Genomic DNA, 18,010 nt, shown 5'->3' with positions numbered 1-18,010 from the left:
GTATTTAGTAAATGAAAGGCATAGTAGTGGAGTGGTTAAAAGCACAGAGCTGGACTTCTGCTTCTGGTTATGAAGGGTAGCTAATACTAAATTGACCTCCCCCCGAGAATAACTATAAAGACTGGAAGAATAAAACCCAGTGTTTGAAGGCATGAGTGAACATCCCAGACAGCTTGGACATGAGGGGCCTAGATCCAGGAGACTGAGAAAAGACTGTTTACACATTAAGAAGAGCCTGACCTTCTATGTCACAATTTCCACTTAAAGTAATAGTTGACTCTGAAGCAGCACATCTATGAGACACTGAGAAACCAAACAGAAAGCAGTTGGTAAAAGCCTAAAAAGCTAAGTAGAGATTTTGGCAGTCTCACAGGCCTTAGGGGCAAAATTTGGATTTGGTGGTCAACTAAGAAGGGGCCTGGGAAATACCCCAGGCTTTCAATAGAGACCCCAGAAAGGCTACACTTTAGAAATAAGAACAAATAGGAAAAAGACCAGTCTCAACTGGATCAATAGGTAATCTACCTATACTCCATTTGCCAGAATAAAATTAAATCCTCTATGGAGGAAAATATCATGCAGAGACTACAATTTTCATCTATAGTCCAGCAATTAATAACAAGTTATCAGGCATACCAAGAAATAGTGCCAAATGACTAAAAACCAAGAGAAAGCACAAAGTAGAAACCAAGTCCCTAGTTAGCCACATATTGGACACAGACTTTCATATTGATGTGTTTTATACATTCAAGAAAATTAGTTGAAAAGCTGGAGAATTTCATCAGAGAACTGGAATTTTAGAATTTTAGAATTTTATCCGAATAGAAATAATAGAACTATAAAATTATAACTGAAATTAAGAACTCAGTAGATTAGTCTAATAACATATTAGACATAGCAGAAGAAAAAAATAGTGGACGGAAAGATCCTAATTGAAACAGAGAATAAAAGTTTGGAAAATATAGACAAGGGTGTGAGAGAGGCATGTGAGACTTAGTGAAAAGGGTTCACATATGTGTAGTTAAAGTCCGAACAGAAAAGGAGAAAATATGGAGGGACAAAAGCAATATTTGAAGAAATACTGGCCAAGAATTTTTTCCAAACTAATAAAAGTCATTAAGCCACACCTTCAAGAAGTTCTACAAATCTCAAGAAGGATAAATAAAAAGAAACCACACCTGATACATCATGGTAAGATTGCTAAAGGAGAAAAAAATAGAAAATCTTAAAAACGTCAAAGGAAATGAATATATTCAAAGGAGCAAATGACAGCTAACTTTTCAATAGAAGAGAGAGAATCCAGAAGACTGTAAAAATGAAACTTTTAAAGTTACAGAGAAAAATAACTGCTAACTTAGAATTCTATACTCAGGGAATATATCCTCCAAAAATGAATTTGAAATAAAATCAAGAGAATTTATCACTAGCCAATTGGCACTAAAATACTAAGGGTCATTCTTCAGGCAGGAAAAATGATCTGAGAAGCAAGGTAAGCAAGAGTGCTTGAAGAACAACAGAAGCAGGAAATACATGGGTGAAATTAAATGAATATTAACTTTTTAAGATAATAGTAATTGTATGACCAATTGCCAATTGCTGCAGCTACAGTACTCAAAATCTGTTGTGCATGGATTTCATTTAATACTGACTACGCTTCCCACAGGCTGCTCCTGGCCAGTGAGTGAAAGTGGCAGGGAGACTAAGGCAGGCCTGTTACTTGGATGCATGGGACTCCTCTGATAGCTGACTTTGGGTCAAGGATTCCCTGATGGCCTTGCCAAACTTTCCTTAGGTGGTATGACAATCTAGGACATTTCCACCCAACCTTTATTCCCTCTGTACTAAACCCAGGTTCAGACTTGTATCACAGTTTCTCTTACAGGCATTTTCCTGTATAAAATTCTTATACATTTAATCTCATGTTGTAGCATTTGATTCTCAAAAGACCCAGTAGAACACAGTAGAATTAAATATATAAGAATAGCAGAAAAGACAGGAGCCAGTAGTTGGAGTTAAAGTGTTTTAAGATCCTTGTGTTAACTGATAAGTGAAGTAGTAATTTAAGGTAGAATATAATAATTCAAGAGATATTAATAAAATAAAAGAATGTATAAATAAGCTAATAGCATAGAATTAGAATAATAAATACTTGAAAAATTCAAAAGAGGGCAAAAAGGGAGGAAAGGGGATAGAGTTGACCTGGAATAAATAAAAAACTAATAATAAAATGGTTGATTTTTTTGTCCCTTGTGGAATTTTTTTCACATGGTTTCTATCACTGTCATGCTTTCAGAAGGATCATTTTCACTGTACCAGAAAAGGTTCTCAATATCTTATATTTATAGTTTTATTTTATAAATTCAAATTCTTCTTGAAGTATTCTAAAATAATGTATGAATTAGGATTCCAGCTTTTTTTCCCCACCCCTCAAATGATTTTTCAGAAGTCTCAGCACCACTTATTCATTAAAGAAATGAATTATCTTTATTGAGTTAAAATGCCAACCAACTTTATCGAATATAAATTCTTAAGTAAACCCGTGTATAAATTAGATTACTGTGTTTTGTCCAGTTTTGTTTAGAACAATGTAAGTGTATCTAGTAAGTGTTCAGTGCTTGAGCCAAAGAACAATATGAGTGAATTTATAATACTGCTTTTTAAAATGTGGTAGGACAAGTACTTCCTTATTACTTTTTTTTTTCAGAATTTTCTTAGCAATCCTCGAATATTCATTTTTTTTCCAGATGAATTTTACGATCATTTTTTCAGCTTCTCTCCCCAAAAATCTTTTTGAGGTTTGACTGGAATTAAATTAAAACTGTAGATTATTTTAGGAGAGAATTGACATCTAATGATATTGCCTTCTCTATTCAAGAACAAGATGTACATTTATTGAAATTTTCTCTTGTGTTCCTATAAACTTTTATAGTTTTATTTATCTAGGTTTTTCCATATTGAATTTTTTTTTTTTTTATCAAAGAAATCTTTTGTGAGCTCTTGCTCTGTGCTAGGCATGGGGCCACATAGCAGCACACATGTTTGATATGGTCTGTGACCTTTTGGAAGGTAGCAACTAATAGAGGGGAGAACACAGGCAAGTGACAAATATGTTGTTCGCCATTTAGTTGTTTCCAATTTTTTACCTCTGTAAATCATGTTGCAGTGAATATTTTTGTTCATTAAGTTTTATCTGCATTTCAAAATTATTTTGTTAGAAAGGATTCTGAAGGGAAGTTGGACTTAAAATATTTGTAATCTCAACCTCAACAAGAAAACGATGTATCTAGTTCTTTTCTACAGAGCTTAAATAAATTGTTCCTTAATGAGAATTTTCAAAATTTCAAATTGTTTGAATTATTTTTTGTATGTTGATCTTATATCCTGTGGCTTTGCTAAACTAACAACATAGTTTTAGGAGTTTTTTGTTTTTGTTTGTTTTGTATATTCCTTTGGATTTTCTGTATAGATTATCATGTCCTCTACACACAGGAACAATTTTAGTTCTTCCTTTCCAATCTGTGTGCTTTTTATTTTTGTTTTCCTCTTGCCTTATTGCACTGGCTAGGATTTCTAGAGCTATACTGAATAAGAATGGTGAGAGCAGGTATCTTTACCTTGTGCCCTATCTTAGGGGGAAGGTATTTAGTCTTTTACCATTAAGTATAGTGTTAGCTGTAGCTTTTTATAGATGCACATTATTAACAGGGTAATATTTGCCTCATAAAATGAATCAGGAAGTGTCCCTTGCTTTTTTATTTTCTGGAATAGATAGTGTGAATTGGAGTTAATTCTTCCTTCAATATTTGATAGAATTCTCCACTGAAACCATCTGGGCCTGTAGATTTCTTTTCTAGGAGTTATTATAAACTCCAATTCAATTTCTTTAAAAGTTATAGGACTAGTCAAATAATCTGTTTCATACTGACTGAGTTTTGGTGGTTTTGGTGTATGTGCTCTTCAGAGAATTGGTCCTTTTCCTCTAAATTGTCAGTTTATGTGTACAGATAGTTTGTAGTATCCCCTTATGCTTTTAATGTCTACAGGATCTGTCATGATACCCCTGTTTCATTCCCGATATTGATAATTTTGTAATTTGTGCCTTTTCTTTTTTTGTCAGTCTACTAGAGATTTTTTATCGATCTCTACAAAGAACCAGATTTTTGTTTCATTGATTTTTCTCTATTTTTCTGCTTTCAATTTCACTGATGGGTGCTTTTACCTTTTATTTCCTTCCTTCTGCTTGCTTCGGGCTTATTTTACTCTTTTATTTTGTATTTATTTATTTGTTTGTTTGTTTGTTTATTAAGGTAGGAGCTTAGATTACAAAGAAAAATCTCATTCTTGTATTTAGAGAATTTACTGTTTAATGGCAGAGTTCGGACCAATATAGACAAAGTATTAGGAATACTGAGATGGAGAGGAAAAGGTCATTTCAGTTAAGCTGAGTAGTAAGTTTTCATTGAAAGGAGTTTTAATTTGATTCAGGTGGAATTGGGAGTCATAATTTGTGGAGAATTATGACATGTGAGAAGATGTTTTGGCTATTTTTGGAGGACTACTTTGTGTAGGGGTAAGATTATTCATCTTGTCATGCAGTAGTTAGATCCCAAACCACATCTTTGACTATGGACATATATAACAAGGAGTAGAGCTGTCTGAAGACATGAGAGGCTTTTTATATTTGTTGGTGGACACGCCTTCTAAAAAGGGAATTCTGAGGCTCTCTGTAACCATGGACATGTTGTGTTTGCTAAAGAGATATAATATGTTTTTTTCTAAAAATACTTAAAACATCTCACTTTACATATAAAAGCAGAAAACAGAATATAATGCCATGCATTTTTATCAGATACAATGCACATTTAAGCTTTGAAACCAGTCCAGTAGAATTATGCACAGATTCCATTAACCAATAACATGTTTTTTTCTCCATTCCCACTCAAGTTTCAATTCACACTTTCATATAAAAGTATTAATTTTCAGGCAGAGAAATTATAGGAAAAATAATTTGTTATTTTGCAAAGAACATCTTGAATAATAGTATTGGAAACTAAGCACAATATTCTTTTAAAAGTTGGTTGCCAGAATGGATAGATTCAGAAATAGTTATGGATATTGTCAGCTCATTGCTAACTAAATATACCTTAAAATATTTTATAAGGACAATAAGATTGAGTGTGTTTTTGCAATATTGATTCCTTCTTCTTAGAAAGTTACACAGATTTTTACCTGTTAAAATGGTTTTGAGACTTTGTATATTTTATACTTTTAAAAAATTATTTTTCTTCCAACAGTTTTCTTCTAACAGGATCCAAGGTGTGTTTGTAGTCAATCTCTTATTTAATTTATACCTAGACCGATATCTCATGTTACACATTATCAGTAGAAAAAGAAGTTCATATTTGCAGGATACCAACCTATAAATTTATACATATTTGATGGTTTTAAAAATTATTTCCCTAGGAAACATAACTTTTGAAACAATGATGGAAATTCTCCGAGATAAACCAAGTGGCATTAATATGGAGGGAGAATTCCTGACCACTGCTAGCATGGTTTCGATTTTACCTCAAGACTCCAACCTTCCTTGCATTCACTTCTTTACAGGGACTCCTGATCCTGAGAGGTAAAGTCACAAAATACTATAAACCAGCAAGGGGTTGGGGGGTTGGATAGTCATTAGTCTGTTGTTGATTTTGTTGGGCTAAATTTTTGTTAAACAAATACAAAAATTTTTGGATGCATTTTCTGTTCAGGTTTTAGTCTGCCATTTCCATATGTTCATAACTGCCATAACTATTCTCTTTTTTATGGGAAGAAGTGTTAATAGTTTCTTGTCATCCCTATACCCTCTTTCCCCAAGTATATTTAACATGATCAAGAAAAGAAAGTAGATAGGTTTTCTTATGCAAATTTTAGTATTACAATATTACATGATTAATAACAGGATTTAGATGGTTACTTATGCACTCAAATTTAGAAAATACATCCATGTAAAACTTAAAATATCAAGTTTCAGTTTAGTAGAATTTGTATAAACTACTTTGATTTAAGTCATTAGTATCTCTCACAAAACTTAATGCACGTTACATTCAGAAATGATCTTATATTCACTATCTCTTAGTGTTACAGTTTTTCATATTATTAAAGATATTTTTAAGATAATGGAATGAAACCTGTGAACCCCTTATTAATACTGCTGCTGATTTTCATCCCAAATCCAAATCCTCAATCTGAGGATTGTTTTTACCCTCCAGGTGTGGAGTTTGTAATAGAAAATGATGAACTATAATTTCACTTGACACTGTTTATATGCCAGGCCTTTAGTTAGGTTCATGGGAATACAAGGCTAAATAAAGTGCGGTCCCCTACACCAAAGGAGATCCCGGTGTGCCCAAGAAGACAGGCATGGCTATAACTAGTATGACAGGAACACATTGGTGTGTAACAAATTCATAGAAACTTCTAACTATAGAGAACCTTAGAATATTTAGAATAATGCTGAACATTTTTATATCCCAAATTCCAATTTAATAAAAAACTTTTTTTTCCAGATCTGTTTTTAAGCCTTTCATATTTGTACCGAATATTTCGCAACTATTGGACACTAGTTCCCCAATATTTGAACTTGAAGATCCAGTTAAAAAGAAACCACATTTTAAGATTAAGCTTGACAGAAGGCATCCACTCTACCGAGAACATCAACAGGCATTGGAAGTAATATATAATAAGGAGGTAAAATTAGATTATATTCTCTGTTTTATCATTATGAATAAAGTGTGATTCAATCCATATTTTGAACTTTAGAATTTCAGCATTTCTTCCTCCATATACAGATAGGTTTAAAAAGAGTTTAGATGTTTACACTATTGTAGAGTTGTATTATTTTTTACTTCTGGTTAAAAATAATGGTTAAGAATGTGTTGTGAATCTTTTAGAGAAATGTAGTATATTAATCATAGTATCAATGACTATTTATTGATTACTTATTATACACCAAACATCATGGTACTATTAGACAATTATTTCATTTAATCTTCACGACCTCTTTATTGAGGTAGGTACTATTATTATCTCAATTTAATTGATAAGGAATTTGAGACTTGGAGAGTTTAAGTAGATTACTTAGGATATATCTTATACCAAAAATTACAAAGCCACTGGAGGGCAGTTAACCTGGTCTCTTACATGATGTTCTTATGTAGACTCAGATTAATTTTAATTAAAAGTGACTTAACATCCCATAGTCTTAAAATAATAATAATAACGAGTTAGAGTTTTTAAAAAAGTATAAATGCTTATTATTTTAAAATATAAGGGTTATATATTAACATATCACCCAAAATCTCATCTCCAGAAATAAGCAGATGTATTTGGGGTGGGAGGTGGAGCACGGATAGATAGGTAGATAGATAGACAAATAATTTTATAATATCCATACTTCTTCAGTCCTCCTGCCCTCTTCTAGATGAGAAGGAAATGAAAGGGCTACCTAAAGGCTTTTCACAGAAGCATCAACTGATTCCCTGCAATGAAGGAAAAGATTGGTCATTTTATACCTTTTCTCGCCTGCTTCTACTAGCTCCGGATTTTCATTGCCTATAGTTCCTTTTACTTCATCAAGTAAAATGTATATTCATTTATATTCTTTCTAAAGAAAATGAATTAAATGAATTTTCCTCTGGGCAATTATTTATTTACTTTTGTCTGTAATGTTTACATAGTTGCCTTCCCCCCACCCCACCGCCTTCCCCCGCCCCATCTTTCTCTTTTGCTTAAAGCAGAGAGTTTTGTCCAGCCCTCCCCCTATTTGCTGTGAATTGACACTACTCTTTCTTTATCTGGGACCAGTTTGTTTTCACTTCTGACCTACAAACAATTTTTTTGTAGCCTGAAAGTATGAAGTGAGAAGCAAACATTTTGTTCTAGAAGTCCGCTACTTGTGCTGAGGAGGGCCCAGTCTGCATGGCCAGAGGTGTCATCCACTTACTCCCTGGGCTTGCTTGGTTTACCCTCCTGACTTAGCACAGCACTGTAAAATATGATGTGCCCTCTGGTTTTTCTTGCCTTTGCTGCAGTTCCTCAGTGATGTTTCAAGAGCATCTGCTCTGAAGGAATTTTCCCTCACTCTTCCCTGAGTAGCCTCCGCATTGTCCATATTGCTTATGATAGTTCTCTACAGTTGTCTGCTTCCTTTTATCCCTCTAGACTGCTTTTGGGAGGTGGGTTTTGTAGACATATAATTAAATGTTAATTAAACTAAATTACTGATTACAATTTTTCTAAGTGATACTGAAATGAAATTTTAAAAGCTGTTAGTATTTTAGGCTTAATTTAGTAGGCATTAAATATTGGTTGAGAAACATAAAAATAGTGGAAAGACAATAGAATTTGAGGGTAGAAGTGACAAAGAATTGTGTTCTAGTCCTGACTCTCTAAATAACTGCTTTTGGGTCTTAGGAAGAGTCAGTTATACTGGTAATTTAAATTTACATTTCTTGATTACTAATGAGGTTGAAAATCTCCTATGTTTATTGGCCATGAGTTTTTCCTTTTAAGACTTAACTGTTTTTCTCCTTAGCCGATTTTTCAATTGATTCTTGGTTTTTGTCTTTTGCCTCAAAAAGGAAAAACATATGAATATTAGGTCTTTGTTATATTTCAAAATTTTAATGTTCATTTGACTTTTTTGTCAAAAATTTTAAATTTAGTCAGTTATGTTTGTTTTAAGTCATCTCAATTTCATGCTTCAAAAGGCCATCACCTCAAAATAAATATAAATTCTGTATTTTCTTCTAGTATGTTTGAAAAAAAATTTAGTTTTTTAATTCAACTGGAATCTATTTTTGTATAAGCTATTAAGTAGGGATTCTAACTTTGTTTTTTGAAGAGGTGACCAATTATTACAATACCATTTATAGGCAAAATATATATTTTTCTCCACTGGCATGAAATGCAGTTTCTTTAGAAAAATTTACATATAATTTCATATTGAAGTCCTTGTTAAGGTTAAGAATCTTTGTTTTGTGGAGGTTTGTCCCATAATGGTTCAAATTTTAAAAATTATGCTCACTTTCTAGTAACTTTCTAACTTTTTATTGCTCTTTCTCTTGGACATTACTGTTCTATTTCCTTTGTTTAATCTGATATTGCTTTTAAATATAGAAGATTTAAATTCATAAAAATGTCTCAGCCTTGATTTTCAGCAGCCTTCCCCATATATAATTAGAGATTTTCAATTGTCCTGTTATTTGTCTTTTAGGTTTCTTGCTTATAGACTAATCCTACCTAGCTATACTTGTCTTTTCTACTAAAAATTACCAATAATTTGGGGTTAATATATTAACTCAATCTAGAGCAATAATTTTTCTGAAAAAACTTCATTCCTTCCATATATAATGAATAGGAGGAGGAGAAGCAAACCAGAAGTAGAAACCAGAATGAACAAACCTTGGCTGTAGAGATTGGTTGGAATTTGGTTACAAGTGTGTGTGTGTGTGTGTGTGTGTGTGTGTGTGTGTGTGTGTGTGTTTATTTATTTTTGTTGTTTAATTGTTCAGGAAAAAGCCAAAACAATGTTGGACAACATGAAGAAACTGGAGAAAGAACTATTTAAAGAGATGGAATCAATCCTTCAAAACAAGCATCTTGATGTGGATAAAATTGTTAATCTTTTTCCTCAGTGTACAAAAGATGAAATTAGGATTTATATGTCAAATATTAGTTCTTAATGACCATATAAATGGTCAGCAATCCTCCTCAAAGTAAGAATCAACCATCTTGGTAAATGATATAAACCTAGTATGAGCAGATATGATTATTCTTTAATAACATTCAAGTGATAGCTTGACTATTAAAACTACATATAATTACTAAAATATTGAGAAAGACAATAACACTAGAATTGGACACATATATCATGGGATAGCCAGGTGTTACATCAGGTACTCACCTCTGTTACTTTGTTTTTAGCTATAATAATTAAATATTCAATTCTGCATAAAGCATGAAACATTAAAATAATGCACAGATATATATTTATTATAATTATGTATTATCCTCAAATAATTTTCTCAATTATAACAAGAAAGCAAATTTTTCTTTAGTAATGAAAACTACTATCTCTTGTAATGAGTTTTTTTTTGTGCTTTAGGCAAATATTAACCAGCCCTAACACAACTTTCTAGATTTATACATTTTAAGTCTTAATACAGTGTGTTAATTTTGCAGATGTACTTTTATTAAAGTCAGACATACTCTTTGTCAATATTTGGCTGACCAGTGAGTGTTTGCTCTAATTAGCTAGCATTTTTTTGGTCATGCCCTTAATAGGCTTTTATGTTAATATTTTTAGAAGAGCTTGTCTAGGAGATTAGAAAATGGGGTAAGGGAACCAAGATCTTAGGAGACACTGTTTCTGTGTCTCAGATCTCTCTCATCTTTTACTTCTCTTTACTCAGTGAAAACAGGAACAGGAAGGAGCTAGTGGCGATGAAATAGAATTATTAGTGTATTATGAACATTAAGAAGAGTTTAATGTATTATTATTATGAATATTATAAATGAATAATATCTGCCCCAAATTTAATGTATTATTATGAATATTATAAATGAATAATATGGCAATGAATTAATAATATTATAAATGAATAATAAATGGCAATGAATTATTAGTGTATTATGAACATTAAGAAGAGTTTAATGTATTATTATTATGAATATTATAAATGAATAATATCTGCCCCAAATTTATAAAACTTTGTTAAATTACATTGAGAATATCAAGTAAGACTCAAATTGCAAATATAAACAAGAAAAATCTAACTCAAAATACCTCTATGTATTTATTGGCTTCTAGAAATGTCCATTTTAGATAAATATCTAATAATTACATTATCATATTTATTGATTGCTATCATTGCAACTAGGATTATTACTAAAGTAGTGGATCATTATATTTAAAGAATATCCAGGAAATTACTTTTTAAAAGTTCTTTTATAAAAACCATAATCTGCCTGATATTGCTCTTTTTTTTACAGAACTGCCATTACAAAAGGGTATCTGTCTCAAGTACTCAGTTAATTCTGCGTTCGCCTTATATACAGTTCAGTGATAGGTTCTCCCTGAATCATGAAGACCGTTGGCCAACCCCTATACACCTCCCCTCACTTTTTTTTTAATATATGAGGAACTAAGGGTAAGCAGTTCATTGATTTATTTAGGAACACATACTTTAATCTGTTTCTTTCTCAAGGGCCAGCATGTTTTCACTTTCTCTTTCGACACCACCTGAGACCAAACTAGCACTGTCTTTCTCCTGGACAACTGTAGTTAACTGTTCTACACTCATTTTTGTTCTCTATTCTATCCACATGAGTCATTGCAGCAAGTGATCTTTTAAAAATTTAAATTGGATCATGAATTTACTTCCTAAAACTTAAAAAAAAAAAATAGACCTTATTTTTTAGAACAGTTTTAGGTTTAGAGCAAAACTAAGCAGAAAGTAGAGTTCCCATATCCCCCCATCCCATTCCCCGCTACACCCATCAACATCCCACACCAGAGGGGTACATTTGTTACAATTGCTGAACCGACATTAACATATCATCATCACCCAAGGTCCATAGTTTATATTAGGGTTCACTCATTGTACATTCTGTGGGTTTGGACAAGTGTATAATGCATGTTTCCATAATTACAGTATCATATGGAGCAGTTTTACTGCTCTGTGCTTCACCTTTTCATCTCTCCCACCCCTTACCTCAGCAACCACTTATATTTTTATTGTCTCCATAGTTTTGCCTTTTCTAGAATATCATATAGTTAGAATTATACAGTATGTAACCTTTTCAGGCTCTTTAACTTACTTAGTAGTATGCATTTAAGGTTCCTCCATGTCTTTTCGTGGCTTGATAACATTTCTTTTTAGTGCTGAATAACATTCCATTGTTTGGATAGCTTGCCTGGTGATATCCACTATGAAGGACATCTTGGTTGCTTTCATGTTTTGGCAATTATGTATAAAGCTGCTATAAATATCAGTCTGCATGTTTTTGTATAGACGTAAGTTTTTAACTCACTTGGGTAGATACCCAGGAACATGAGTGCTGGACAGTGTGGTAAGAATGTGTTTGGTTTTGCATTCCCCTAGCAATGAATGAGAGTTCCTGCTGCTCCACATGCCTGCCAGCATTTGGTGTTGTCAGTGTTCTGGTTTTGGGCCATTCTATTAGGTGCGTAGTGGTATCTCATTGTTTTAATTTTCATTTCTCTGATGACATAGGATGTGGAACAGCTTTTAATATGTTTATTTACAAATACGTCTGTGTATCTTTTTTGGTAAGATAGCTATTCAGATCATTTGTTCATTTTAAAAGTCTGGTCTTTCATTTTCTTATTGTTGAATCTAAAACTCTTCTAAAGTGTCATTGAGACAAGTCTAAATCCTTAATAACTATCAACAAGATCTTGCTGATCTGCCCCCATCTATATATCTTATTACACTTTTGCCATTGTTTTTTTTTAATTTCTACTATGCTTTTTCAGTTCCTTGAATGAGTCCAGTTCCTTCATCATGTCTGTACTCTCTGATTGCACCATTCATTTGCTCCTCTTTATATAAATAGTTCTTTTCCTCCATTTTGAGTTTTGCTGAAACATGAGTTCCTCAGGGGTTTTCCCCACACCACAAGGTCAAGTTTCTTGCTACATGCTCAGAGCCACATGTAATGCTGATCACAAATGTAATTATATGTTTAACGTGTCTTTCACAGTAGAAGCTTTATGAGGATAAGAACCATATTTGTTCCCACTCTTGTGTCCTCAGTGTTCAACACTGTGTCTGACACAAGCTGGACATTCAATAAATATTTTGTTAAATGAACATTCAAATACTGATGGAAAGAATTTATAGTCCTCTTCTCTACCTGTAAAGTTAAGAAAATTTGGTAGACATCAATTTGCACAACTTGGTAGTGTTTGATAAGTCTCAGGTCAATCTGTTACCTTTTTTCCATATTCAAAATGAGAATAATAACTAACTCCCAGATTAAGACAAGGATTATTATAAGGACATGTAAATTAATCTATAAAATAGTTTAGGAGACTTTCACTCTATAAATCCAGTAATGGTATTTGGGCTTTGCTGCTTATGTGTATAATTTACGCCTTGTGATATATTGTGTTTCTTAAGAGTAAAAAAATGTAGTAGCTGAAATTAAGCTTTTCTTTGGTCAACCCTTAAATGATTTGGTTTATTATTTACCATTCTGTAATAAATGAGGAAATAATCCAATAAACTGAATATGTAAGAGAAAGCTAGTTTGTTTGATCTTTGATGAAAACATCAATTTATATATTAATCTTCAACCCAAAATTTTGCCCTAGAAATAATTATGCAGCCTAGAATTTTGGAAATTTAGTGCCTACCTGTAAAATTTGCCAAAAACAAGTTCTACAGAGTGACTATTTTCTCTTTTTAATAATTTACTTTAGGCTTTTATCATACCAATTGTAGAAATGTATCTTTCCTGAAGAATAGTGGTAATATTTCTGATCTTGAACTGTATTTCCAACCATCACTCATCACTTGACTACCTATGTCCATTGGTCTAAAGTACCAATGATACGAGATATGAACGGACAAAAACAGCTATATTCTGCTGCATAGAAAACATGTTAAATAATAGTTGTACATTTTTCTTTAGAAACTTATCGATCACTTAATCATTATTCTTAAAATATCAAGCACACTTCACCTTATTCTAAAAAATTGAAGTTTAAACATAACTAGGCATGGGATTACTCACTGAGAACAGAGAGAAGAACTATTGATCATGCTGAAGAATAGTAGATTTTTATCAAAATTGTATTAGATAATTTTCTCAGCTGTGACCCTGAATATTAAAAATTATGAAATATGTGAAAGGACTCTAATGTCATATTGAGTCATGAATAAAAAATGTTTACCGAATGCATAATTGGGCAAGGCCCTGTGCACAGATCCAGTAGGTTCATGAAGAATGGAAAAATCTCAGGAGACCCATTTAAGAAAACATTGAAAACTTATAGAAAAGACCTCAGTGATGACTTTTGCGTTATTCAGATTACTCAAAGAAAAGATGGGGCAATGCAAATTAAAATAGGTATTTTATTGAGAAACTTGCTTTGTCAGTGAGAGTAAAGGTTACAAATAGTTTTATTTAATAAAATTAGCATATCCTTAATCCTAAAAACATCTCTTAAAAGCCTTCATTATCTGAAACTACCGATCATTCTGACCCAATATTTTCTTTTTAATGTCTCCCATGGAAAACGATGCTGCTGATTTTCTTCGTGCAAATAACAGAACATGTGTAGTATGACTTGTTTACAAACAACGAATTTTCCACTTGAATTTGAGTTGCCTGCATGCATGTGAATATGTCTATTGCTGTAGCTATAAAAGTCTCTTGACACAGCAACAAGGCTTTATGCTTACTCCTGAGCATTCTGAGAGTTATATTGTGGTCATATTAAAAAAAAAGTTCTGCAGCAAGACAGTTCGGCTGAAAAACATCCCCATCCCCTAATCATAATTTAAAATTGGTATAGGTTAATACTACACACTAAAGTATAATTTACAGGCATACCTTGTTTTATTGCGCTTTGCTTTATTGCACCTCACAGATAACTGCGTTTTTTACAAATTGAAGGCCCTCCTCTGGCAAAAAGATTATGCCTCACTAAAGGTTTAGATGATGGTTAGTATTTTTAGCAATAAAGTATATTTTAATTAAAGTATGTGCATTTTTTTCAGACATAATGTTATTGTACACTTATTAGACTGCATTATATTGTAAGCATAACTTTCTTATGCACTGGGAAACCAAAAATTTGAGTGAATCACTTTATTGCCATATTTGCTTTATTGCGGCAGTCTGGAACCGAACCCACAATATCTCCAAGGTGTGCCTGCACTTGTTAAATACACTAGGCTTCTATGCAGGTATTTTTAAAAAATTACGTATTAAAAGGGCAATAATTTAACCCTATAAATTATTTTCTAAATGACTTACATGAGAAACTAAAGGTATGAGATAAATAAATATTTGAAACATGTTTTAAATAAATTAAGCCAAAACAGATATCTAATAATTAAGTGGAGTTCAAAGGTCATGTGGATAGATCTCTTTTTAATTTACTGAAGAAGATAAATCTTATCTGAGGGCAATATTTAGTAATTTTTAAATTTATAGATTTTTATACATGGACACTAAAAAGACTACATTCTAAATGTAAAAGTAGGATGTTAGGCTTAGAATTTTAAAATCCTGGCTTGAAGTTATAGTTTTATTTTCTTTTTAACTGCAAGGAATAAGGTAATAGGGTTATTCTTCTGCACTGTAATGTTTGTGCAAACACCAGAAATGATACATCACATGGCCATAATTTTATTGATAAAATATAAGTGAATCTGCTCAAATTACTATTTTTAGTACAAAAGTTAAAGATTAGACTACACTTGTATTGATGGATTTTGGAGATGATAAGATTTATGGAAGTTCTTATTCCTCTCCTAGTGGCACAGATTAGTACTTTGGATAGAAAAGCAAGAAAAGGTAAACCTTAAAAAATAGTACTTCTAATTTTTAATGAGTACTATTTGTCAAGAAAATGGAAAAAATAGAAAAAGAAGGCCTTTTATTAGAATCACTAAAATCCTTTTTTCGGAGGTGCTATCAATAAGTTCAAAGTTGTCATAATTTAAGGTCTATGTCCTGACAGCAATATACCTGCAAAATTTGGCAATTTAAAGAAATAGTAAATCGGATGTTGATTTTGAAATTACAGCAAACAGTTGCAGGAAGCATTGTTTTAAAATGTTGGCATAATTAGTTTTTAATAATTAATAATTAGTAATGATTATATTCATTCAAAACTTTAAATTTTGATTTCATTTTTTTCTTTTTCCTGTGTCAGTTTCCTCTGTTTTACATTCACATAAAATGAAGAATGTTAGCATGGGGTGGGAACACATCAAATTTTACAGAAGAGGCACCTGAGGCTCAGAGAGGTTGTGATTTACCCAAGGTCACGCAGCTAATAAGTAACAGATCTGGGGCTAAAATTTGACTCTGTGTTGAATTCTGTCCTTTATAATTTAGGTCTTAGGGGATAGGGATGAAGGCTCAATTTCTTTATATCTTTCCTGCTGGGGAGTGGTTGCATTAATAACAGGAGGACTCTGTTCAGGACTCTTTTGAAGGAATCTGTAAAACAAGTACTCATCCCGAAATTCATAGTCATTGGTGATATGCTGGATGACTCCCCCTTGCACCAGTCTATCGCCATAAATCACAGCTTCACCACGGTCGGAGGCAAGGCCAACTTCAATTAGCCAGTTCACCAGGTCACAGCCACAGAAGGTCCCAGCAGAAGTCTTTGCACCACACCTGTATGTCAAAGGAATGATTCACCCATATGTTCTGTAAATCTGGTATCAGCACTGCATGATGGAAGACAAGCAAGGAAAAAACAGGAGACAGGGAAAGACAGCGTGATAGTTAAAAGTGTGGCAGGAATGAAACTATTCTGAATATAAAGGGTTTAACTCACCTGACCCTAGAAAGACCCACTGGAGAAAAAGAAAATATGTCAGTAATGCTTGTGAAAACAGAAGTGCTTAAACTAAAAAGTGACTCAAATAATGTAAATTCATCTATAAAGAAATATTCTTTGTATGGTAGATGGCCTTTTATGATCAGATCCATTCTGTAGACAGATGAATATTATATGTTTTGTAAGTTATAATAAGTAATTTGTCTCAGGGACATTAATATATTTTATAAGTTCTTAAGAAGTGGCTATTTTACTAAACTACTCAAACTTTATATTTTCTGCTTATCACAGTGCCTACAAATAGCCTTTCTTTTTGCCCTTGGCAGCTAAGACTATCTTGATATGTTTGTCAGGAATTTGCTGCATTAGGAAGCAAGGAAGGAATAAGTGAGATCTGTCTTGTTATAAATCTAAGGTTTTTAAAATGTACTTTGATTATGAATCTACTTCTTAAATTCGTCCTCCTAATGCACATGTGGGGTGCTTCAGGTATAAACAAATAAGGGAAAGAGAAATGTAAAAAAACATTTAAATGATTCTATACATTTTCACAAATATGTAATAGACAACATGAACCTGTCCAGAAGCATCAGTCAAGTATAAAACCTAAAGTGCTTGACAGTAGGAAACAGTGGATGAAAATCAAGATGAAATGAGAAATAGGCGACAAAAATTTTTAAAACATTTAACCACGAATGAATATATATTAGATTTTCATATAAAAATTAGAAAAGAGGTTAGTATACTTAATTTTCTCAAGTACATAAAATCACAATATTTTAACATCAGTATTTTATTTAGTAATAAGATATCTATGCTTCGCAACTACAAATATCACTTTCAAGAGAAACCTGAATATTACAACCTGAGTCTAAGCCTTCTTCCTGCTTGCTGATTTTTAATTTATAGCCCAACACCTTCTATCCGACACCAGTGGAATAATATCTGCTGGTGACTAACCAGGCAGCTACAACCATAGCCCAAGGAATTATACAGAGGGGCAGAACATGTGCTGCCATGCAGGCTGCAGAGCGGTTCCACCAGTGCCCATTCAGCCACCTGGGACCGAGGCAGCCCGGCAGCCCTGCAAATGGCAAGGGCTCTGCTTCCTGACAGTCGGCAATCATAGGGGGCCTGGCGGGGCCAACACGGAGTTCCCTTTTTTAATTTTAAAAAGCAGTTTTAAATTGTTGAAACTATCCATAAATGATTCTTTGAAACAATTGCATTTGTCCTTTTAAGGGAGAGAAACTAACTTTTTTTCATAGTCAACCATTTCCAGAAACTGGGCGAGGCCCCTCATATAGATTTTGTCATCTAATTCGAACAAGATATTTTAAAGAGGAAAACTAAGGTTTGGAGAACCAGATGTTTTAAAGAAGAAAACTAAGGTTTGGAGAATTGAACTTG

The 18,010-nt window shown here is 32.7% G+C and overlaps 2 protein-coding genes across 9 annotated transcripts in view; one reads left to right on the top strand and one right to left on the bottom strand.

The window, feature by feature from the left end:
- SCRN3 (secernin 3) overlaps nucleotides 1–18,010 on the top strand; it is a 35,432-nt gene that overhangs the window by 16,062 nt on the left and 1,360 nt on the right. For 2 of the 3 annotated variants that reach the window (XM_011357273.2, XM_023529427.1), the window contains 3 exons: nucleotides 5,464–5,626; nucleotides 6,555–6,735; nucleotides 9,561–13,317. In XM_011357273.2, the coding sequence (XP_011355575.1) occupies nucleotides 5,464–5,626; nucleotides 6,555–6,735; nucleotides 9,561–9,731 (515 nt within the window). In that variant the 3' untranslated portion in view covers nucleotides 9,732–13,317. Of the gene's footprint in view, nucleotides 1–5,463; nucleotides 5,627–6,554; nucleotides 6,736–9,560; nucleotides 13,318–18,010 lie in introns of those variants that run through there. The other variant, XM_011357279.2, reaches the window with a different exon arrangement.
- The window catches only part of GPR155 (G protein-coupled receptor 155), a 37,773-nt gene continuing 33,893 nt past the window's right edge, over nucleotides 14,131–18,010 (bottom strand). For 3 of the 6 annotated variants that reach the window (XM_011357308.2, XM_011357292.2, XM_011357316.2), the window contains one exon: nucleotides 15,793–16,434. In XM_011357308.2, coding sequence (XP_011355610.1) covers nucleotides 16,143–16,434 — 292 coding nt within the window. In that variant the 3' untranslated portion in view covers nucleotides 15,793–16,142. Of the gene's footprint in view, nucleotides 16,488–18,010 lie in introns of all 6 variants that reach the window. The other 3 variants (XM_011357301.2, XM_023529419.1, XM_023529422.1) reach the window with 2 other exon arrangements.

Source organism: Pteropus vampyrus, unplaced genomic scaffold (assembly GCF_000151845.1).
Source record: "Pteropus vampyrus isolate Shadow unplaced genomic scaffold, Pvam_2.0 Scaffold2, whole genome shotgun sequence".
Classification (NCBI taxonomy): domain Eukaryota; kingdom Metazoa; phylum Chordata; class Mammalia; order Chiroptera; family Pteropodidae; genus Pteropus; species Pteropus vampyrus.
Note: the sequence above shows the minus strand (reverse complement) of the source record. Positions and strands in the feature narration are given on the sequence as shown.